The sequence below is a fragment of the Lepidochelys olivacea genome (assembly GCF_965140295.1).
Source record: "Lepidochelys olivacea isolate rLepOli2 genome assembly, chromosome: 10".
Classification (NCBI taxonomy): domain Eukaryota; kingdom Metazoa; phylum Chordata; order Testudines; family Cheloniidae; genus Lepidochelys; species Lepidochelys olivacea.
The window spans coordinates 9,141,503-9,165,200 of record NC_140420.1 but is presented as its reverse complement, the minus strand read 5'-3'; the positions used below and the strand labels follow the sequence as shown (position 1 = coordinate 9,165,200).

General features: G+C 43.0%; 2 protein-coding genes and 2 long non-coding RNA genes across 6 annotated transcripts in view; 2 read left to right on the top strand and 2 right to left on the bottom strand.

Moving 5' to 3' along the window:
* The window catches only part of MYH16 (myosin heavy chain 16), a gene marked incomplete at its 5' end in the record, with an annotated part of 50,119 nt that extends 40,090 nt beyond the window's left edge, over positions 1 to 10,029 (top strand). Inside the window, 10 exons of the mRNA XM_084641637.1 lie at positions 88 to 304; positions 1,588 to 1,724; positions 1,877 to 1,980; positions 2,847 to 3,039; positions 4,226 to 4,429; positions 6,155 to 6,280; positions 7,526 to 7,696; positions 8,275 to 8,475; positions 8,951 to 9,180; positions 9,670 to 10,029. Coding sequence (XP_084497763.1) covers positions 88 to 304; positions 1,588 to 1,724; positions 1,877 to 1,980; positions 2,847 to 3,039; positions 4,226 to 4,429; positions 6,155 to 6,280; positions 7,526 to 7,696; positions 8,275 to 8,475; positions 8,951 to 9,154 — 1,557 coding nt within the window. The 3' untranslated portion in view covers positions 9,155 to 9,180; positions 9,670 to 10,029. The remainder of the gene's footprint in view (positions 1 to 87; positions 305 to 1,587; positions 1,725 to 1,876; positions 1,981 to 2,846; positions 3,040 to 4,225; positions 4,430 to 6,154; positions 6,281 to 7,525; positions 7,697 to 8,274; positions 8,476 to 8,950; positions 9,181 to 9,669) is intronic.
* On the bottom strand, positions 2,950 to 4,257 carry LOC311527542. The gene is made up of 3 exons (XR_014713360.1): positions 4,171 to 4,257; positions 3,440 to 3,470; positions 2,950 to 3,066 (listed from the first exon to the last, which is right to left on the bottom strand). It is a non-coding gene; the product is annotated as an uncharacterized lncRNA (long non-coding RNA).
* LOC311527543 lies at positions 4,408 to 15,292 on the bottom strand. Of its 2 annotated transcripts, none has more exons than XR_014713361.1 (3): positions 15,165 to 15,292; positions 7,515 to 7,576; positions 4,408 to 4,526 (listed from the first exon to the last, which is right to left on the bottom strand). It is a non-coding gene; the product is annotated as an uncharacterized lncRNA (long non-coding RNA). The 2 variants fall into 2 exon arrangements; XR_014713362.1 differs by lacking the exon at positions 15,165 to 15,292 and adding an exon at positions 15,078 to 15,122.
* ARPC1A (actin related protein 2/3 complex subunit 1A) overlaps positions 15,218 to 23,698 on the top strand; it is a 21,082-nt gene continuing 12,601 nt past the window's right edge. Inside the window, exons 1-5 of one of the 2 annotated variants that reach the window (XM_084641639.1) lie at positions 15,237 to 15,359; positions 17,587 to 17,709; positions 18,815 to 18,920; positions 19,607 to 19,711; positions 22,548 to 22,770. In XM_084641639.1, coding sequence (XP_084497765.1) covers positions 18,857 to 18,920; positions 19,607 to 19,711; positions 22,548 to 22,770 — 392 coding nt within the window. In that variant the 5' untranslated portion in view covers positions 15,237 to 15,359; positions 17,587 to 17,709; positions 18,815 to 18,856. Of the gene's footprint in view, positions 15,360 to 17,586; positions 17,710 to 18,814; positions 18,921 to 19,606; positions 19,712 to 22,547; positions 22,771 to 23,698 lie in introns of both variants that reach the window. The other variant, XM_084641638.1, reaches the window with a different exon arrangement.

Below are 23,698 nucleotides of genomic sequence, written 5' to 3'. Positions count from 1 at the left end.
TAACCGTGACTAGCTGGCAGGACACACACACAAGCGATGTGTAAAGAAAAACTTGTCTGCAGTGAATGCTTGGCTTTCTGCTTCCAGGCCAATGCTGCTTGTGCTGCCCTGGACAAGAAGCAAAGGGCCTTTGATAAGATGCTGGCGGAGTGGCAGCAGAAATGCGAAGAGCTGCAGGTGGAGCTGGACAATTCCCAAAAGGATTGCCGCATGTACATGACTGAAAACTTCAAGCTCAAGACTGTCTATGAGGAAGCCCTAGAGCATCTGGAATCTGTTAAGAAGGAAAACAAGACCCTCCAGGGTAAGCACTGCTTCCATGTAAAAACAACCCCCACACATTCCCAAAGCCCCCAATTTACACCGAATGATGGACTGTAGCTTCTCCCAGCTGATACATTCTCTTTGTGAATGTATTTCTGATGACATCCAAATGATGGGCCAAATTCTGCTCTTGGGGTGCAATTCACCAACCCACTGACACCTCCCCACGCACAAACACAAAGTAAATTGTGAAAGTAACGTAGGTAAATGTATAGTGTGGAGGGGGGGGACAAGAGGGGCTCAGGAGACAGGAAGATTGTGCTGCAGGTCAGTTGCCTCTTGGTGACCACTGGTCTAAAGTAGGGGCCATGACCCCTGTGCATCCCTTGGGGGGGATTATCATCACGAGAACAAGATAACAGGGAATGATGAACCAGTGGTTAAAACAATCAACTAGGATACATGAGACTTGGATTCCATTCCCAGCTCTACCTCAGAGTTTTCTGTGATCTTGAGCCAGTCACTTAAGCTCTCTTTGCTTCAGTATTCCCCGTCTGTAAAATGGGGCAAATGACACTGACCTTCCTGACAGGGGTATTATGAGGATAACTCCATGAATATTTGGGAGGAGCTATGACCCTCTGGCAGTGTGGCCCACAGAAAATATATAATGATGGACTCAGTGGCATAGTCCTGATGCTCCCCGCCCCCTCCAGCCTTTGCTTCAGCCTACAGTGGCTGGCACAGAGCCCAGACAGCGTGGAGTCTTGTTTTCACTTAGGAAGAGCAGCCATTTGAGAGACGGGAGGAAGAAGTGGAGAAAGATTGTGGAGTATTTCTCATGGCTTAATGGGTTTCTCTTTTCCATCTCCCTGACCACAGGCTGCCAGCAGGGCTCATTCAGAAACCCAGAGTAACATTTAGAAATGAAAGCAAAGCCCAACTGATTGGAAGGAGAGTCATAGAAATGTAGGGCTGGAAGGAACCTTGAGAGGTCATCTAGTCCAGTCCCGGGTGCTGAGACAGGACAAAGTACACCTAGACCATCCCTGACAGATATTTGTCTAGCCTGTTCTTAAAAATCTCCAATGATGGAGATTCCACAACCTCCTTTGGTAACCTATTCCACTGCTTAACTATCCTTATAGTGAGAAAGTTTTTCCTACTATCTAATTGAAATCTCTCTTGCTGCAAATTGTTGATCACTTGACTGGAACTATCTCAAGCCATTTTCTTTCAAAGGATCAGTACAGGTGGCACTTGTTAAAAGTTCCCAGTCCTGGAACACACCCATCACATGAAATCTCCATTTTTCTTCCTCAGAGGAGATTAAGGATCTGATTGACCAGTTGGGTGAGGGAGGGAGAAGTGTACATGAGCTACAGAAGATAAAGAAGAAGCTGGAGGTTGAGAAGGATGAACTGCAGATGGCCCTAGAGGAAGCAGAGTCTTCCCTGGAGGTAATAACTGTATCCAATTCTGGCAACTACACATGAGGGGGACACATCAGACTAGTACATAACATGCTGGTCATATTTCCAGCAGATAAATTATATAGATTTTACCTCTTAAAACCCATTCAGTCACACCACTCTTGTATGTTTGCTGGCAGGTTGAAGAAAGCAAACTGATCCGTATTCAGCTTGAACTAGCTCAGGTGAAAGCTGACATTGACAGAAGAATCCATGAGAAGGAAGAGGAATTTGAAGCTACAAGGTATGGAATATCTAAGTGCTCAAAGATACAGACACTCAGAGCTTTTTGACTCAATATGCACTGAGGAGGTGTAAGGTTCCCAGCATGAATATTCTTTCATTCCATGAAAGAAGCCCACATTTGCTTGGGTGATCTGTTGGATTTGACCTGATCTAGTGGCTGTATTACCAGGGGATCTTGTCTTAACATTAAGAAACAGGTGATTGTAGGAGGTTCTGGGTCAAATCCAGCTGTCCGTTACAGCTGCATGGTGTCACTGAAGTCCAAGGTGTTGCACTGCATAACTAAGAACAAAATCTGGCTCATAATACACATCTTAGTTACTATCAGAACAGATTCTGCTTCAGAACTTATGCCAGTCTCTATTAGAGAGTACGATGAGACCTCATATGGGAGGCAGATTATCCCACAACCAGGGTTCCTACACCTTCCTCTGAGGCTTATGCTGCTGGCTAGTGTTGGAGACAGAATATTGGACTAGATGGACCTTGGCTCTGAGCCAGCCAAGCAATCCTTAGACTTCTAATGTTCACAAAAGATAAAAAATATTGTATCTCAGGGAAAAATGATAAACCACAATTATCCCGTTAAACGCTTGGGATTATTTCCAGTGCTTAGCTACCGCATGGGAGAAGTTTTGGTCCATTTCAAATCTATACTTATTAGTATGACGTACTCTAAGAAGCAAAGTGTGTGGGATCAATGTGGCTGCCAGGGTTTAGAATCCCATTTTCAGACAGTTTCTGCAATGATCCCTTTTTATTATTTCATGAACAATCCCTTGGTTTTACCCACCTAACGCCAAAGGCTGGACTGGACTCAAGTGTAACAGAATGATACAACTTGTGCTTCATTTGCATCTGCAGGAAAAATCATCAGCGTGCAATTGAGTCTCTGCAGTCAAGTCTGGAGATGGAGGCTAAGGGGCGTGCTGAAGCACTCAGGCTCAAGAAGAAGATGGAGACGGATCTGAATGAAATGGAAATCCAGCTGGATCACGCCAACAGGAACAACAGCGAGCTTGTCAAGACACTGAAAAAACTGCAGCAGCAGATCAAGGTAAACTGGAGAGGAGGAGGTAGGACCCTGAAAGGAAAATTCCATCCAGTTACATCTTTTTACATATAATAACTCTAGGAAGTGGAATATACAACCTTGTTTAGAGAGACTCTGTCAGGTCACACTTGCCCCCAAATTCAGGTTTTGTAAGCAAAGGATCTAAATCGGATGTAAATCAGGAATAACTTCATCCAAATCAATGGGGTACAATTATTGTGAGAGAAGAACCAGGCGCACAGGCTTTTACAAAACCTCAGACCAAAAAACTGCAATGAAAACAGTTTTGTTTTTAACAGACATTGCCTGCAGTGTTTGCAAACCAAACAGTGCTTCATCACACCAGGGAGAGCCTGAAAGTGAAATTGATGAGAAATCAACTGAAATGAAAAGTGACACTTACCAGTCTGTTTTCTTTGTCCAAGCTCAGAGAACTGCAAAAAGGATACAAACAGCATAAAAAGGACAAACCAAATTTAGATTAAAAAATAAAATAAAATAATTTTAAAGGCCAGATCCTCAGCTGGTGTAAACTGGTGTCACCACAGCTGAGGATCTGACTCTAATAACTTAAGATATGGGTTCTCAAACTTCATTGCACCGCGACCCCCTTCTGACAACAAAAATTACTACACGACCCCAGGAGGGGGGCCAGAAGCCTGAGCCCATCCGAGCCCTGCCCCCTGGGTGGGTGGGGGGCCCAAAGTTGAAGCCCAAGGGCTTCAGTCCCAGGTAAGGGGCCTGTTATCTGAGCCCCAATGCCCTTGGGTTTCAGCCTCGGCCCCAGGTAGTGGGGCTCGGGCTTCGGCTTTGGCCCCAGGCCCCAGCAAGTCTAAGTCAGCCCTGGAGACCCCATTAAAATGGGGTCCCGACCCACAGTTTGAGAACCGCTGACCTAAGATGTTGTAACAGCATTGAAAGGTACATTTGTTTTCATTTTTAAATACGTGGGCCTTATTTTGGTTTTTGACACTGGTGCAAACCAGGAGTAACTCCACTGAGGTCAAAGAAGTTGCACTGGTATAAAGCAGGCATAAGTGACCTCAGAATCAGACATCAGGATTTTTAACTGGACAATGTCCCTTTTTAAAAAAAAGAAGAAAACACAGAGCTACTGGGTGGGCCTTTTTGTACCTCACAGCTTCCTCTGCATGCTTCTTAATCATACTGATGCCTCTTTTGCCTTCAGGATCTTCAGATTCAGATGGATGAAGATGCTCGCCAGCACGAGGAGCTCCGGGAACAATACAACCTCCAGGAACGCCGCCTCAGCCTGACACAGACAGAGCTGGAAGAAATGCGCACTGGCCTGGAGGGCAGCGAGCGCTCTCGCAAACTCCTGGAGCAGGAGCTGATAGAGATCACTGAGAGGCACAACGAAATCAATGTCCAGGTAAAAACAAATTCCACGCTGTTGATACTGGGTCATTATACTGTTTGCTCTGCTGCTGGCATTAAAAGTCTGTTGTGCTTGATGAGAATGTACTGTGCTGTAAAGAAAATGTTATGAAAGAATAAATAAAAATCCGATTGATTTTATTAGAGCCAAATCTAGCCGCAAAACTCTCAGCGACTTCAGTGGCAGCCTGAGTAAGGATTGCAGGATTCAACCCATAAAAGATTAAATATGATATTATTCCTTATGGGGAAAGTCCTATAGAATTTACGATGAACTATACCAAGAAAGTTCTATGGATATTACACTAAGGATGGGATATTCAGGAATGCTCAGCGTTGGCCCAAGTCTATGATCCATTGTCGCCAGTGGGAGCAGAATTAGGACAATGCTGAGTGCTTTTGAAAATGCCACTGTAAAAATCTATAGGGTGAAATGCTGGCTCCACTGAAGTCAATGTGAATTTTGCCATCGGCTTCACTGGTGTCAGGATTTTACCCCTAGAATTTAATGAAGAGTGAGATCCATTTGATTGAAATTTTAAACCATCCTACAGAATGCAAAGAAAATGATATCCTGCTATAGGATTCTGTGCGCTGGTTTCAAAATTCTAGAGATGGTTTATCATTATTTATTACATGCTCTAGGCCTTTTTCCATAAAGCATGGACTAAATGTGGTAAGGATTTCCAAAGAGGGGGAAGATCTACAAGATAAACTGTTGGAAAGGACTAATAATAGAGAGAAGCATTTGCATACTGAGATGATGAGGGGACTTTGTTCATCTAATCTGAGATGTAAATACCACTTTTTATCAGAGACATAAAAAATATAACTAATACATTTACTTGTAACTGATGCTCATAGGCTAAATTTTCAGCAGCTAAAGTGCTGTATTTATGTCCCATAGTCTTCCTGATGCTTGCTTGTTATACAGAACTAATATTGCACAGTGCTTGCATTGTACTTTACAGCAGGGATAGTCGATTATTTTTTGTCAAGGTCCAAATTTTTTGGTCAAGGTATAATCAAGGTTTAGACTCCAGAGAAAATAATAAAAAAAAACAATAAAATAATAATAATAAATAAAAAGATTTCAGGGACCATTCAGAAGTGTCTGGGTGGTCCAGATTTGGCCCGGGGTCTGCCTATTGACTACTCCTGCTCTACAGTATTGTGGTACATAGACTTGATGCTGTAGTACTGAAGATCTTGGAAGTCTATAAAATGCATTTGTTTGGTTATTTAGTAATGTTTCTAGGTATAACTGTCTTAGCATTTGGGCTCCTTACAAAAAATCTAAAGCTATACCCATTGGCAAACATTGTGATTAGATGTAGGATTTTCAGATTTCCCATGAGGCAAAAGATACTTATCGGCTGTAAGGTCTTTGCACAGCAATTCTCTCTGTGTAGAGTAACGATAGACGAAAATGTCTGGATGCTACTGCAATGTAAGTTTGAAAAAATAATACACACGCATGCACACAAATACAGTGAAGCAGGATTAAAATGAAAGACTTTGGTAGACAAAGGGATAGAACGCATGATACAAGATTTTGGTTTCCAAGGAAAATCTTTGTGATATAAAAGTAAAAATAAACATACAGGGTCAAATGCATCCCTAGTTTCAAGCCAGCAAAAGTGCCAAGTCATCTGCTCAAAGATCTATTTAGAGCCCGCAAAGCTATGCTGGGTCACTGAGTCTTCCCTCCTCTCTCCAGAACCAAAGCCTGCTGGTGATAAAGCGCAAACTGGAGTCTGACCTTATGCGCATTACAAGCGAACACGAGGAGATGATCAGCGAGTTCCGAGCGGCTGATGAGCGAGCCAAGAAAGCCATGGCTGATGTAAGTTGCACCCGGCCCTCAGTGATGGTCCCTAGAAACCTGGGGGTTGTATATTCTGCTCTTTCCTACACTGCTCAATTTTGAAGTGCATTGTTATTGATGAATCTTTGCACTTATCTAACATTTCCCATTCCCAAAGGGCTGCACATACATCAGCTCATCTGTCCACCAATATGGGGAAAAAAAAGATCTGGAGAAATCTACTTCTGTTCTGTCCCCTTGCTAGGGAAGGGATCTTCAGCATTACTAATGGTGCCCTGGGAAGCTCCTCCATTTCCCCTTCTGTTTTGTCCCCGCTTTCCTCAAGACTTAACATTGAAACTATCATGCTTCCAACCAAAGACTGGACACCTTCCTTCCGTAGCCAGTCAATGCTATTCATAATTTTCATGGAGAGCAGAAGAGTGGCCACTGTTGAGTAAATTTCTCAGTTGGCACTTAAAAATTGACACCTTAGAAATTCCATAGATAGCTGTAGAGTTAATGCTCGGTATTTCCTCCTGAAAAGAGGCTGAACATTCTGCCTTCTTTATGCTCTCAGCTACTGCTTGTTCATACAGCACCCTCATCCAGAATCCAGGGCAAGAAGCCCAGGCTGGACCCTGCTCCCAGGGGCTGCCTCCTGCTCCCAGCTCTGAACCTTGGCTATTAGTCAATTTCATGGCTCTGTGCTGTGAAATTGACAAGGCTGTCTGACTTCTGGAGGGGAGTGGACATGGGGGGGAGAAGCTCTCAGCTCCCCACACTGCCCCTCTTAGGTTGGTGGAGACGCTCCAGGTGAGGACGTGCACCACCAATCCAAGGAGGGTAGTCTGGATATGCACCACCGCAGTAATTATTGCGGGGGCTTTAAGTCGATCTAATATAGGTTGACTTATGTTTTTAGTGTAGACATACCCTATGGTATGTTCTAATCTCTCTTCTTCCTAGGGGAGAATGGAAAGCATAAGCACTGGATTGTCTATAGGCAGAAATTGCTGACTGAATAAGAGGGATGGGTAATATACTATACCCCTGTGATAGTAAGCAAGTGCAAATCTCCTAGCTTGAGGCCTGATCCAAAGCCCATTGAAGTCAACGGGAGCCTTTCCATTAGAGAGGCAAACTGTGATACATAGAACAGACTTCTAGATCCTGCAAAATTCCCCATATGGCAGCATATGGACATCAGGTCTAAATATCCTAGCTTCCAATGCTCAGTATAAATAGTCTGTGCTGACAAGCTGTTTCTTACCCTCCTCTTAGGCTTCTCGCATGGCAGAAGAGCTGCATCAGGAGCAGGATCACTGCATGCACCTGGAAAAGATCAAAAAGAACTATGAAATCACAATAAAAGACCTGCAAGTCAAGATGGAAGAGGCTGAGCAGTTGGCCCTGAAAGGAGGAAAACGTATGATCATGAAACTTGAGACCCGGGTAAGAAAAACTGGATAGGTCTACTCAAAAAACATTCTTCCAACACATCTGTCCAACACTTCCCTGACCAGAGCTTTAGTATTCAGGAGAAATATTTGAAAAGAAAAAGAATGTTTTTATTAAAGGGCCAATGTATCCCAGATAGATTAAACTAAACTAAAGAGAAAATAATAGCAAAATATATTCTAGATACATTAAAATCCACCCAGGCCATACTCAGCCGACTGCAATGCAAAGAAAGGTCACTGCTGCTCCTCTGTGTCATATGCCATGTCTGGCTGGATCCTAAATGTCCTTGGCTATAACACTAGGGCATATTATCATTAGCAAGCCATCTCTCTGTCGTAGATCCCACCTGGGTCCTCCTGGCCCCAGTTCACACAAGGTCCTATTGGAGCCAGTGATATATCTCATTGGGATTCTTTTCATATCTATTGCAACTGGAATACCCCATAGTCAGTAAATAAAAGCCACAAAACCACTTTCCAGATTCTTAGCGTGACTCCAGGTCTCCACGTCCATCATGCTAAACACAATCAGTACTAACGTACCCTGCTGGGTTTTTACCCCCTTTTCAGATTAAGGAACTGGAAACGGAGCTAGATTCCGAACAGAAGCGTCATGTGGAGACGGTGAAAAGTCTGCACAAGAACGAACGCCGCCTGAAAGAGCTGATCTTCCAAACAGACGAGGACCACAAAACCAACCAGCGCATGCAGGAGCTTGTGGAGAAGCTGCAGAACAAGCTGAAGATTTACAAGAGACAAATTGAGGAGGCCGTATGTACCCCAAACTGTAACCCTCCTGTCTTGCGCACACACACAATATCTACCACATATGTTGCATCTTCAAAAGAAAGATAACCTGAAATACGTGTTCATCGGTAGCATTAGCACCTCCAGTCATCAGGCTCCTGTTTTATGCTCCCTTTTCCTGCCATCATTGATAATACAGGCCCCAATGTATCTATAAAAAGAAAGCCACCTAAACACCCACCCGCCTTATCCTTTGCAAAAAATCAGATTAATGCATGTTGTCATCTCAACCTCTTGCAGTCCTTTGGCTGCCCTCACAAGTTGCCTCCAATATCTGGGGGGATGTGTGTGTAAAATGTATTTATTCCTGGTCCAACAGTTTACTATACACTTTGCCTGGTTGGTTGTATTGAAGGAATACAGGTCAGAGCCATTTTGTGCTGGTGTGGTCTAATATAAAGACTTAAAAAAAATAAGCCAAATCTTCTCATGTCCCCAGGAGGAGCAGGCTAACCAGAGCATTGCAAAGTACAGAAAGACCGTGCACGAGCTGGATGATGCAGAGGAAAGGGCTGGAATGGCTGAATCGGCTCTAAACAAATTGCGCACCAGGCACCGTGTCTCAGCGAGCAAAGGATTCACCTCTGTGGAGATCATCCAAGTGTCGAAGTCTTCTGCTTCCAAGTCCGCATCCGGGGAATAGACACCTATGCTCGGAACCTGCAGCTGGTAGGGCTGCATGCCTTGCCTTTTTCAGACAGGGTACTGGGGTGGATTCGGAAACACCCATGCAGTACTGATCCTGGGTGACTCACTGAATTTGCTGTGAATGGTGATGGGGCCATTCTGCACGGCTCTGCTTATGCGGGAAGAGGAATTTTGAAGTTGAAGAGGACTGTGATGGTTGTAGATGCTGTTACAGCCTTAGAATCATGCAAAGGCTCCATTGTAGTTTTTTAGCTCAGAGACAGTGGGGTTTCTGTCCCTTTCACAGCCCTCAAGTAGAACCTATGCTCAAAACCCATATACTTGGCCCGGAGAGGTCAGGATTTGGCCCTATTAAAGGAAATATTGGCCCAGTCTGAGCATCAGTAGGTTCCAGTGGATGTGTACATGGATACTGTAGCATTTCTCACCTCTTCCTCTCCTCCCTAGGGAGGCTTTAAAAGATAAAGAAGTTGCTATTGCAATCCAACTTCAATGTCTCTTTCCTTCCAGGGTGACACACATCTTCCCAATAGCTGCCCACTGCAAGATTGCTACCCTAGCGATGAATTGAAAATAGCAGTCTAGAGCCATCAAGAAGACGCCTACATAGGGAGAGAGAGATGGAAACAAAGAACGTACGTGTATCTCTGAGGGGAAAAGAATGATCTGTGTGTTCTCATCACTGGAGAGCTTGAAACCAGTACTTCCCCCGACTGGATTAAACCACAAAATCATATAGGTCTGGCTGTTATCAGTTGAAATGGGTCTGTTTTAATGTGGATTTTACATTTTCATGTCAAGGACGGAAGGTGTAAAGCCTCTGTGGGCTGTCTCGTAAATAATTCCTCACACTAATAGTCTTAATGCATAGTCTTAATAAAGCTTACTGTATGGGAAATAAACTTGGAGACGCTGCTGGATTGTCTATGTTTGTAGGATGACAATTTGAGTCACTGAGACCTCCTGTCCAAAAAAACATTTTTAAACTAAATTCAGCAGCACTGAACCATGTTGGCTAGTATGCATGTGTACCAGTTCCCTTTACTGGATCAGAATTTCTCAGCTGTGTGTCAAGGGGTCCTCTAATGCATTTAACAGTTCAAAGCAGGTTCTCCTTTCACCCGTGGTTTTGGAGAGCCAGGATTTAAGTTCTATCCCTGCTATTGCTCTAAGTTACTATGGTACACATCACACTGACACCTATGAAGTCCTAGGCCATGGCTTCTTTAAAATCCCAATGTACGAGGACTCACACAGCATTTCCTTTGCTCATTTAACATAAGGGCTGTAGAGATTTTTCCAGATCCTTTTGGTGATGAGGTCCCAGCCATGCACTGTTGGGGGCAGTTTTGTGACATCAACAAAAAAGGCCCAGCCAATCAGAACATGGCTTTGGACAATCCGTGTCTCCAACCCAGACACTACTGTGTGCTGGCACACGCTCCCTTGGGGTGAACAAATACAGTGTGGTGTGTCTGTGTAATACAGGCCCTTATGACAACGGGTTAAAATTTGTGATGCCTGGGATCAGAGATTTGTGCAGCTAAGGGAGGCGGAAGCAAAGGTGGCTGAACACGTTCAGACCCAGCTCCAGCAGCAGTGTGGCAGGGGACAGTGGCCGTTCCAAGAAACAGCTGGAGGATTTGTCAAGAACAAATCAATGCCAAACGAACCGGATTTCCTTCTTTGACAGGGTTACTGGTTTAGGGGACAAGGGGGAAGCTGTAGGCAAGATATATCTGGACTTTAGTGAGGCTTTTGACACAATCCCATAGGACATTCTCATAAGAAAACTAGGAAACTCTGCTCTAGATTAAATTACTATAAGGTAGGTGCACAACTGATTTTAAAAACCCTATTCAAAGAGTAAAAAGAAAAGGAGTATTTGTGGCACCTTAGAGACTAACCAATTTATTTGAGCATGAGCTTTCGTGAGCTCATGCTCAAATAAATTGGTTAGTCTCTAAGGTGTAGTTAGTTATTGGTTAGTCTCACAGCTGTAGCTCACGAAAGCTCATGCTCAAATAAATTGGTTAGTCTCTAAGGTGCCACAAATACTCCTTTTCTTTTTGCAAAGACAGACTAACACGGCTGTTACTCTAAAACCATTCAAAGAGTAGTTATCAATGCTATTAAACAGGGAGGGTGTATTTAGTGGGGTCCCACAGGTCCTGGGTGTGGTACAAGTCAATATTTTCATTAATGACTTGGATAATGCTTTTAAAATTTGCAGATGACGTCAAACTGGGAGGGGTTGCAAACACTTTGGAGGACAGGATTACAATTCAAAACAAGCTTGACAAATGGAGAATTGGTCTGAAATCAACAGATCAAATTCACTAAAGACAAACGCAAAGTTCTTCACTTAGGAAGGACAAATCAAATCACAGCTACAAAATGGGGAATTACTGACTTGGCGGTAGTACCGCTGAAAAGGATCTGGGAGTTATAGGGGATCACAAATTGAATTTGAGTCATCAGTGTGATGCTCTTGCAAAAAGGGAAAATAATATTCTTGGGTTTAGTAACAGGAGCGTTGTATGTAAGACACGGGAAGTAATAGTGCCACTCTACTTTGCACTGGAATATTATACGGTCTCATGTGGAGTATAGTGTCCAGTTCTGGGCACCACACTTCAAGAAAGCTGTGAACAAATTGGAGAGAGCCCAGAGGAGAGCAACAAAAACTGATAGAAGGTTTAGAAAACCTGACCTATGAGGAAACATTAAAAAAGTGAGCATATTTAATCTACAGGGGGGCCTCATAACAGTCTTCAAATATGCTAAGGCTTGTTGTAAAGAGGACAATGACTGATTGTTCTCCGTGTCCACTGATGGTAGAACAAGAAGTAATTGGCTTAATCTGCAGCAAGGGAGATTTAAATTAGGTATGAGGAAAACCTCCTATCTAGAAGGATAGTTAAGCACTGGAACAGGCTTCCAAGCGAGAGTCCCTTGGAATCCTCATCATTGGTGCTTTTTACGAATGGGTTAGACAAACACCTGTCAGCATATTCTTAATCCTGTCTCAAGTAGAGGGATGAACTAGATGCCCTCTTCAGATCCTTTCCAGTCCTACATTTCTACAAATCCCCAACTCTGGGCTTGTCAGCCATGCCCTTAAGCTGTAGGAGAAATCAGTTGAAACTAGGGAGCGTGATGCCAGGGAGAACAATGCTGCAGCCCCTGAAGAAGCCGGTGCCAGAAACACCAATCAGCAGCTGTGTTGTCCCAAGGGGAAATGGTGATGGTGACTAGTGTCTGGCTGCACCAAATCGACTGATGTCCCTCAGCAGAGCCTGGGATAAACACTGCCACCTGCTGGCTCCTTCGTTCCCCATCCTCACTGCCCCAATCTGCCTTCCTCCCTCCTTCAAAAATCAAACCAGTCAAGCCCCTCCAATGTGTGTGTGTGTGGGGGGGCAGTGGGAGCCCTGAGGTATGTGAGGTGATCGGGAGGGGAACCTTGAGCCCTCACCCTCATTCAGCCCCCTCTCCGTGTTATCCTCCCCAATTCTTCCCCCTCCCTCCTACAGCGATCACCTGTTCCCTCCACCTCCCTACCAGCCACATCCATCTTCACCCAGGAGCTCCACGAGGGTCAGGTGTTAGCAGGCACAGGCAGGAGCCAAGAGGGAAGACAGTCCATCCAGCTGCCTTTAGCCATTGCCCTTGGAGGTTGGGAGAAGCAAATGTAGCTGTGCCTACAACTCTCCTGTATGCAGGAGGTAGCAGGAGGGTTGCCAACCCTCCAGGATTGGCCTGGAGTCTCCAGGAATTAATTAAATTCAATCTATTTAATTAATTAAAGATTATGTCATGTGATGAAATCTCCAGGAATACATCCAACCAAAATTGGCAACCCTAGGAAGTGGGGCTGTCATGGCAGATATCTGACTCTTTACCAAATGGCTGAGGCCCTAAATCTGTTTCCAGATGTGCTCATTTCAGGCCTGACCCTTGGAGCTGAGCTTCCCAATTTCCATTGATTTCAGGGAAGACCTCATCTTGCAGGAACTACCAAGAAAAAACATGAACCAAAGACCACAGCTGAAAGATGGCATTTACTTAAGGTTTTGATCAGGTTAAAAACAACTGAATCATGCCCCCTCGTTCCCCACTGTATGTCACAACCACTTCACACACAATCCACTTAAACACAGAAGATTAAAATACAGCATAGCAGCTGTTAAACTGGCCTGTCTGAACCAGCTATGAAAGCTGTCCAAGATGATGGCATAAATTTACCTTCCTTTGTTAAGAATCACAAATTTTGCAACTTCAATACATCCAGTGTAGCTATTTGAGATCAATATAATGCCTTTGCTAAGTCAGACAGCTCTAATATTGGTTATGAAAACTGATTTTGAAAAATTATTATAACTTAGGTGGATGCTGTACTGAAGTCTTAAGCAAGTGCATCTTGGAAAAAATCCCTATGCCTGAAAGTGACAAATTTTCAAATGTCGGAGCCTACCTTGCACTTCGAAAATAGATACTTTCACCCACAAATGCATTTGTGTTTAATTACCTATTTTGAATCCCAAATTCATGTTGTGCACTCGCAGTTATCTCTTTGCACATGCCTGCACATATTTTGCAGTTGTCTGCATTCTGAAACTATGTCCCGTCATTTTTTTCTTAATACCTTAAGGCAAACTTCATCTATAGTTAGGTTCTTCTGAAAATCTCCCATTGTTGCTGTCATATTAGTGGAGTTCCACCACTGTTAGCGAAGTGTTCGTGTAGATTGGTCACTGACCTTTTCACTACTAAGTCTTCTACTCCAGCCCAGGGTTCTGAGTTCAATCCTTGAGGGGGCCATTTAGGGATCTGGGGCAAAAATTGGGGATTGGTCCTGCTTTGAGCAGTGGGTGGGACTAGATGACCTCCTGAGGTCCCTGCCAACCCTGAGATTCTATGATTCTATGGTTCTGTGTGATGGTGAAACTGCTGGCAGCCTGTCTGCCCTGGAACTTGCACAGCTACAGCAGTGATACAGCTGGAGCCGAAGTGGGAGATTCCTGGAAACCTTTATTGTAGACAAGGCCTTCGTATTTTTGCATTTAAAATCTCCGAGCTCCTGCAGAGCTCCTGCAGAACACGGCTGCTCTGTAACGTATCTGGCTCAGCTGCTTTCACCCATCTGCCAGTGAAAATCATTTCGTAAATGTAATACTGTATTTAAATGCAATTTCAATCCCGTTATGTAATATTTAGTTGACCTAGTTACATATCTTTAATCTGTACAACTCAACTAGTTTTATAAGCAGACCAATAAGAACTCCAGTGATTGCATATTGCAAAGAATCGCTCTAATCTTCCCATCGCTCCACTCAGACTTGTCCTTTCTGTACTACGTTGCCAGTTTTACAAGTGCTGCCTTTTATAAATACGATGGTGTTACCTAGAGGATAGAACACGAGACCGGGACGCTGGAGAGCTGAGTTCTACTCTTGCTCCGCCACTGGCCCACTAGATGAACTTGGGCAAGTCACTTAACCCCTTTGTGCCTCAGTTTTCCCATCTGTAGAATAGGGGTAACTATGACAGCCCGATTTGATTTATAACATTACTCCCTAGCTTTTACACAGCTCTTTTCATCAGTAGATCTCAAAGCACTTGACAAAGGAGGTCAGAATTCCCACCCAGCTGCTGGATCAGCCACATCCTGCTTAACTGACAGGTGCTGCCACAAACCACAGCGCGCAGCTGAGCCCCACCCTCGGGAGACACCTCAGGGACTAGCTGCACAGAACCACTAACCAACAGCAGTACGCATGTGTAACTTTCCCCTTCAGGACTGATCACTGCGCATGTGCAGCTCTCCCCTTCAAGCTGGCGACACTGCGCATGCTCCATCCTATCTCCTCCTCCTGCCCCCCCCGACCCCCGCCATTGTGTAGAAGAGCTCGCACCTCAACCCGCTTCGGTTCTACGCGCAGGCGCAGAGTGAGGAGCCGCTCCCGGCCCGTGCGCAGGCAAGCGTAGGGGCAGGAACTCACCCCGCCCCGATTGTGTGCGCAGGCGCAGTGAGAGGAGCGGCTCCCGGCCCGGGCGCAGACTCGGAGGCTGTTTCCTGGATCGCTTGTCAGTGCCGGGCCCCGCCGGCCGCTCCCTCTCTCGCCGCCCGGAGCGGAGTCGCGTTGACTGACCAGAGTCCGCGAGTCCCGCTCCGCTGCCTCCTCCCCTCCCCCCAGGTAAGTGCCGGGCCCGCCTGGGGACCCCGGGCCCTTCATCTCCCCCCCCCGGGGGGGCTCGGCCCTTCCTGGGCCCCTCCCCTCAGCGGGTGGGGGGTACCTGGGCCCCGCCCCCTTCCCTCACGCCGGGGGGCGGGAACCCCTCCCCACCCATTCTCCGCACCGGGGGGCGGGGTGAAGGGGGGGTGTCCGGCTGTTCCTAGAACCGGGGGGGGGCCGGCGGCGAGAGCAGCCGCTCACCCCTCGCGGGGGGGGGGGGGCACGGCACGGTCCTGTCCCCGCGCCACCGCCGTGTCCCCGCCTGGGGCTGATCCCTCCTACCCAGCGACGTGCGGGGCTCCCCACACATCTGAGAGCGGCCGGGCGGGGGCAGGGGCCCGCCAGAGCCCCTCCTGCCGGCCCTCCAAGGTCTAGGGCGAGCCCCGCGCCCCAGTCGTGACAGCCTGGGCCGGGGTCGGAAACGGCGCCTCTGTTTAGAAGGCGGGCGGCAGCCTGGGCCGGTCGCCCCGGCTGTAAGGAGCTAGCCCCGCGCCGGAGCAACCCAGACCGATTCGGAGGGGATGACAGTAGCAGGAGGCGGTGAACTGCAGACACTTAGCTTCCCTTCCCGATGTTGCAGATGATTTATTGTGATCTGAAAGGAGATGGATGGGGGTTAAAAAAAATCTCTGCCTTTTTAGCGCTGTATCGGGATTCTGGGGCAGTATTCCTGCTATGTGTGTGTTGGGGATAGCCCCATAACATGTTCAGCCTGTCTTGGTTAGGGAATGAGAGCAGCCTAACACCCCTTCTTCACCCCATTATCTCGCTCCCCTCCCTGCCACCCATGAAAAAGGAAGCTGGTACTGTACAGAAAGATAAAATTCCCGTCTTGATACTGCAAAGCAAGGATTATTACTCTGCAGCTGTAAATTAATTAGATATAGTAGGCCAAGTACCTAGATAACAAGGTTAACTGGGGCTATCTATTTCCTGTGGGGGATTCTCAGGTTGGTCTGGCAGGGAGAGTTGAAGATATTGATGATTGAGAACTGCACTGAATACCTATCAGTAATATCAAAGGGCCGACTTCACTAAAGTATGGATTAGAGTCTTTGTCCTGCAATGAGCTGTTTGGTGATTAGGGATGGTTTGACTGAAAATTGTACTGATTTTTTTTGACTCTCTTAAAAATGAAGGTTAGGAAAAGGATAGTGCAGTTATCAAATGTGTGGCTGAGAGGTATTCATTTTTGAGAACATCTGTCCCCAGCATTGCTCTGTAGTGATTAGTTGGTCCTCCAAAACAGAATACTGTCGCTTTATAAAGCTGAAGGGAGATCTAATGTCTGTTTTATTAATACCATTATTGCACTAGAGAAACCCAGTCATTTGGAAAGAATGGATGATACCTTTTATCTAGATTCACGGAATGGGCATTTTAGGTTAATACTGGATATGGGGGAACCTTTCTAAGGTGAACTAGAGCTGTTTTCATGTATGAGCATCTATTTTTGATACCAATTTGCTGTTTAGTGTGACGCTTAGAAGTAAAATCTGTGGACTAGATGTTATAATGACTGGAGTGTGTCCCCAACATGTAGCGCTTGTGTGGGAAAGTAGCAGGATTGTGTTAGAAACCGTGTTTTGAAATAACTATACTCTTTGGATTTTGGAAAATTTTCTACATTTTATTTCTGAAAGAGTAGAAAGGGCTGAGCCATCCTTGTTGGTGGAACATCTCTTCAATTTTTCCTGTATATGGAAATTTACTACCACTGAGTGTTGGCGTGCACTAAAACAAGAAGATGATAAAAAGAAGTTACAGGCATTTTGCTTAGATTAACAAATGGAATCTCAAACCATGGCTGTTCCAGGTCAGAGGTAACTCAAATCCCTTTTAATTAAGGAAACGATGACATAACACTTTGGTAGGACCGGATAAAACCTCTCCAATAATAGGAGATTTATTTGATTTACCCAAATATGGGTGTTAGAAGAACAAGCAATCAGGTGTCAGTTTAAAATTATATCACCTTGACCTTAGTTAAAAGTTTAAATACTGTTTTTCTCAAAATGCACTTTAAGAAGAAGTACGCTGATATATAATTGTATTTGTTTCCTTAAGTGTAAGGTAACGACGTGGGGACAGTACTTAAGTTTAAAAAAAAAAAAAAGTCTCCAAAAATATTGGTGGTGGAATGCTGTATCATTTGTTAAACTACTGTGATTCCATTTGCTAAATTCAGTAAGGAGTTGCTCATCTTCCATTCGCTCCTGAGTTTCTGTTGGGTTCTGTTCATTTCCTGTTTGCATCTGAATTCCTACCTTGCCTTGCAATCTCCACCCTCGGCTAACATGGCCATACTTGGGTATGTTGTAATTTCAGATTATAATGGGTGTGTGTGTTTTAGAATGACATCACTGTGTTTGTTTTTTTCTTTTAGATGCATGTAGGAAAAAAGCTTTTTCCTGGACTATTATAAATTGATCCTTGGATATGAAATTTAGTAGGCATATGTGTGGGGATTGGCAAATACAAATTATATGTACTGAGCTGTATATAGTTTGATGACTACAGGTGTTTTTAAACTGCTGCAGTGTTATCTTCCACCCATTTATGCTGCAGCGTCTTTATACTTTTGACAGCTGTGCGGGTGAAACGTATAGAGTCTCAGATTGTACTATATTATACAGTTGTGTGGTTACTCACTAACACAACTTTGGTTGCAGAACCCGGTGGCATATGTTTTAATGCAGATACGAATTATGGAATACTAAACTTTTTTAAAATAGTATATTTACAGATTAGAATATTTTTATGTTTTAGTGTTCAGTTTTCATGAAAAAATTCTGTAATCCAAAAATGTATAGCTAATTAGAAGTAATTTCTTTTTGGGATTAACCAAGTGAATAATTTATCACATAACAAATGTGTCAGTAGACTGTAATTAAGTTTCAGTGGAATGTGTGTGTTTAATATTAAAATGACACTTTCAACATTTAAAAAAAAATATTCCTGGAATCATCTTAATGCTGCCATTGAGCCTTGATATTGCAGGGGACTTTGATCAGTTTATTGAAATATCCCTCTAAATAGAGAGCTTTTTAAAAAGCAACATTCTATATCTATGTAGAATTATTTAGCTTTGTTAGAAGACTTTTCATAAGTCAGGGAAAGCCTGTCTCACTCGTATGTGTGAAGAAACACTAAGAAGCGATAATTTGCAATTAGCTGTTTTAAGAATGAGAAGACAAAATAAGTCTGCATACCATAGTGAATGGGTGCTTTATAAAATCATGAGATAGCAAAGGTGACCTTTGTAGGCATCTATACTGTTGTTGAACTAGTTATGATGTTGTGTAAATATGCTATAGTATTTGACTGAAACAACCCTAGTAAGTAATGCCTAAGACTATAGCTTTGTGTAATTATAAAATTTAAAGCATTGATTTTTCAACTCTTATTCCTTTCAGTTTTTTCACTGGTTAAAACACTAAGAATATCCTTTATTCAGAATGTCTCTACATCAGTTTTTATTAGAACCAATCACCTGCCATGCCTGGAACAGAGATCGTACTCGTAAGTACCAAATTAATTATCTTTTTCCCCTTTGATTGGTATTTTGTACATGCTACAGAACCATATACTTACAGAAAGGTGACCCAGAACTTTGAAAAGAAGAAAACAATCCAGTACAGCAACAATTACAAGACCATATCAAATACCTAGTGCTCCTCACTGAGCGTTCCCCTAAAAACGGCAAAATGTGCTGTAATAGTGATAGTCTTCGAAATTCCGTACTAGGACATTGGGTATACAGGAAACTAGAGTCTTAGAAGTGTTTAGCTGCAGTGCCCAAAAGCAAAAAAACTTGATTGAAGTGGGCATCATCACTTGCAACATGACTTCCCGTTACCCTCGCTCTTAACCCTCTTTTCCATGCCCCAAATCCAGCCTTTTTTGTACCCTAGTTTCTCCCCACCCATTTTCAGAATCTCTTTTCTTCTTTGGAGACTGAATACTGAACATCATACAGCTCTAAAGTTCTTCACAGCTTCTCCAGATAAGAAATGCCCTACAATGTGTTCTGGACTTTGGGATTAAGTCTCTTTAGTCCAGACTCTGCATTCCCAATGAGATTGTATCCACCTGTGTACGCATTTTGAAACTGAAAAATACAGACTTGATTCGGAAAGATATGCTGTTCTAAAGCTTTTGTCATAAAAATTAATCTCACTTACTAATGGATTCATTCCCTTTGCCAGAGATTGCCATTAGCCCTAATAACCATGAAGTTCACATCTATAAGAAGAGTGGGAACCAGTGGGTAAAAGCTCATGAGCTGAAGGAACACAATGGACACATTACAGGTAAGTGAATATGCAGAGTTTGACAACATAGTTATAGAAAGTGATTCAGCGTGCTTTTAAGAAGCAGTCTGACAAACAGAGTAAGAAATCTGTAAGTGATGAATAGATGATCCAACCTTTGTATAGGTTGGCACTCTCACTTTATGTTGAGCTTTGCAGTATTTTCCTGGACCACATAAAGCAAATGCGGGGAAGCAAAGCATTGTTTTCCAAACACTTCCATTGAGTAGCTACCATATTAAGTTCAAGACTGTAAAAAGTAGTAGTGTCCTGTTCCTGTGACTTTAAAAACAATCTTTACTGAGAGAGCAGGAATAATTTTTTCCACTTTTCAAATAAGCCAATTTTGTCATGATTTTTCTCTGGTCATACTTTGCGTTCCATCTTTATTGCTAGTTTTAGTAAGCAAACTTCAGCAAGTATATATGACTCTGCTATACTGGTATGTGGCTTTTGATATCTATAGATATATTTGCTGGGGATTAAACAAGCAGTTTGTGTTTAAGCAGGTTGGCATCAGTTAATCTCTTCCTTTCTCCTCTTTGATATGCTTGTAATACAGTGTGTATTTGTGTAAAGAGCAGTGGGTTGCCATTATAAACCCCGGTGATGGGACAGGGTCTTCAGGACTCCGTTTTACAAGATAAAACGTGAAAAGGAAGATAATGCAAAACAGTTTTACCAAAAGTCCTTTGTATTCTGGGAAAATCTAGTACTCATTTCTACAGCAAGATCTTGGTTTTCGTGCCAGAATAGAAATTCTGCAGCAGCTGAGTTTAATTTTAAAAGTTGGGGGGGGGGGGGAGTTAATTAATATAACAATACAGTATTCTTTAATGATAAAATCCAGTTTATTTTAATCTGTTTTTGCATTTACAGTTTGTACTGTCTCTCATATGTCTGTATTGAGAATTCAGTATTGTATTTGTATTAGTGAGGGAAAACGTTGTGGGTTTTGGTGGCTGGGTAGCAGGACGTTGAGGATTTTGGCATCCAGGGAGATGTGGTAGAGATATACAGTGCTCACTTTTAAGTTACCATGTTTTGGTTTCAGAGTGAACACTCACTGGAGATAAATGGTACTGTTCACATCTGTGAGTTATTGTTTCAGGCTGTCTACAGATTCAGGAAGACATACCACTGCATGGGTTTTACTCATTTTATATTTTAACACTTTCTTTGCAACCATAATGGCTAGAAATCTTTGTTAACTAAAGCTTAGATACTGATGCACAATTCTGGGGTAAATTCCACTTGTGTGAATTCTTGGAATTCACGGGTCCCTGGCTTTAACACAGAAGCTTAGTTAATATAATTTTCAGGATCCAAAATTAAAATGTAGGAATGGTAAGATTACCAAAACATGAGTCACCCCGGTAGTGTGTATAAAATGGGAGTGTCCTGCATTAGCCTTTTAAACAAAATTACTTGGTGCTTTTTTGAAAAGGTTTCTATTCTCTAACAAAGGAAACTAGTTAAAATCAACATTTGCCCTGTCCACCAGTATTGTGGGCTGATATCAGTCCACTAAATGGACAGAAGCCTCTGCTTGTACTACAAGGTTTTGTGGGAACTTTGCCAAACTTACCTGCTCCTCGTTGGCAAGCACAGCAGTTTACACTCTTGCATGCTGACCTAACCGCTTAGCCTGGTTGAATGTACAAAAGACTTGTCATCCCCAAAGGTGTTCCTCAGCATTTTAGTTGCACCTGTTGCCACTAGCAAGAAGACATACATCACCTAATTGGGCAACATTTTGGTGTTCATTACAGAAGTCAATGTTGCATACCACTGCCACTTGAAAATGCCAGGTGCCATGCGGTGTTTAAAGCTTACCAAGTCTTGACACTTGCGGTATTTTAACATTAAGAAACCTATTTTTATAATAGGCCAGAAAGGAATTGTAGAATAAACGTTGCATCTAAAAATATTAGGTATCAGATTCTGCCATATTTTTCCACTGTAATTCTATTTTTGAATCTTTCATGTTGTTTTTTTTTTAATTGGCATGCTCAAGGAATTTTTTTTTCAGTACTAGAGTAGTGATGTTATGGAAGGCCTACATGTATTTTTGGGGCAGGGGGAGACTAATGATAGCAGACTGACTCAAAAAGAAAGCTGCTGAGGAAAGAAATAGGAAATAACTCTGTTCTGAATATTTCCAGTTGAGAACATCCATCATTGCATAGGAAAGACAGAAAGCTGCGGCAAGCTTGTCAAAGGGATGTTTTATACTATTTTTTTCTGACATTTATTTGCTGCTTTGCATTGACATTGATGTATTTTTGGCTGATGGCACAGCGTAAGTCTGCATGACACAGACATAAATATTGTATTCCTACATAAAAACTGATAGAAATGTTAGAAAGAACAAAGCTAAAAACTACTACTGTCTAAAGTTTTAGACCATGACTGTGTAGTTTGGCGCAGCAAAGTAAACAACTGTGCTAGGAGTTTAGGCGAAGTTTTAGAAGTACTGCGTCTTTAGCTATTGAAGTAATAAGCTTCTTGCAGAAATCAGAATTGGGATCCAGAAGAGGGGGTGGAGGAAGAGGGCGGTAGCCATTCTGCTACAAATGGGTGAGCTTTCAAAGCAGTCTTCCTTATCACACAGTCTATGTTCCAATAAAATCTATCAGTAAGAAGGATTTGGAGAGGGAAGTCAGGAGCAGTAAAGCTTTACAATAGTCACGGAATGAGTGGTGGCTGAAGACATCATTGGTATCTGTCTTCATGGCAAAGGGCAATAGCTGATGTCTCCATTCTGGGTTGCTATACAGTAAACAGGGATTCACAAGAAAGAAAATGTGATATTAATAGAAGGTCTAAATTGCAGGTATTGATTGGGCTCCCAAGAGTGACCGCATTGTAACTTGTGGTGCAGACCGCAATGCCTACGTCTGGAGTCAGAAAGACGGCGTGTGGAAGCCAACTCTAGTGATTCTGAGAATTAATCGCGCGGCCACCTTTGTGAAGTGGTCTCCTTTGGAGAATAAATTTGCTGTAGGAAGTGGAGCTCGACTCATATCTGTGTGCTACTTTGAGTCTGAAAATGACTGGTGAGCAGTTTAAACTTGATGATTTCCATTAAGGCAAATCCATGAGGCAATACATTGTCTTGGTTCTGTACTCCATAGTGTATTTTAAAATGCAGCTAATGGACCATAGATGTGCTTTAATTGCTGAGTTTTTATCTTTTTTACTGAGGTTTTCTTAGAGTTTCAAAGCTGTAAAGGGTACATGTTATTCATGTGATTTAATCATGCAGTTCTCATTAATATTAATATGTAGCTAAATCCTTGGACAGTGCCCTGAAAATGTATTTCTAACACTTACAGTAGAACCTCAGAGCTATGAACACTGCAGTAATGGAGGTTGTTCGTAACTCCAAAATGTTTGTAACTCTGAACAAAACGTTATGGTTTATTCTTTCAAAAGCTTAAAACTGAACATTGATTTAATACAGCTTTGAAACTTTATTATGTAGAAGAAAAATGCTGCTTTTAACCATCTTAATTTAAATGAAACAAGCACAGAAACAGTTTCCTTACCTTCTCAAATCTTTTTTTAAACTTTCCCTTTTTTTTAAATAGTTTACGTTGAACACAGTATTGTACTGTTTGCTTTTTTTATTTTTCTGCTGCTGACTGCATACGTCCGGTTCCAAATGAGATGTGTGTTTGACTCATGGTTTTCAACTCTGGTGCTCATAACTCTGAGGTTTTACTGTACGTCTAGTTAAACCTTTATTTTCATACTCCACTACCTGATTTCTGACAGGTTTAATGGATTTTTCTCAAATATTTGGTGTTCTTTCTTCTCCTACATCTTTCAAAAGTGCCTGAATTTCTTTTATAACTATCGCCTGGGACTTGACTCATTTACCGAATAGGTTTTTTGGTATAATAGTCTTTGTGGTTGACACACAAACCATCTCAATACTAATTCACCAAGATTCTGAAGTGGTTTGGGTAAATGTTGTATAGG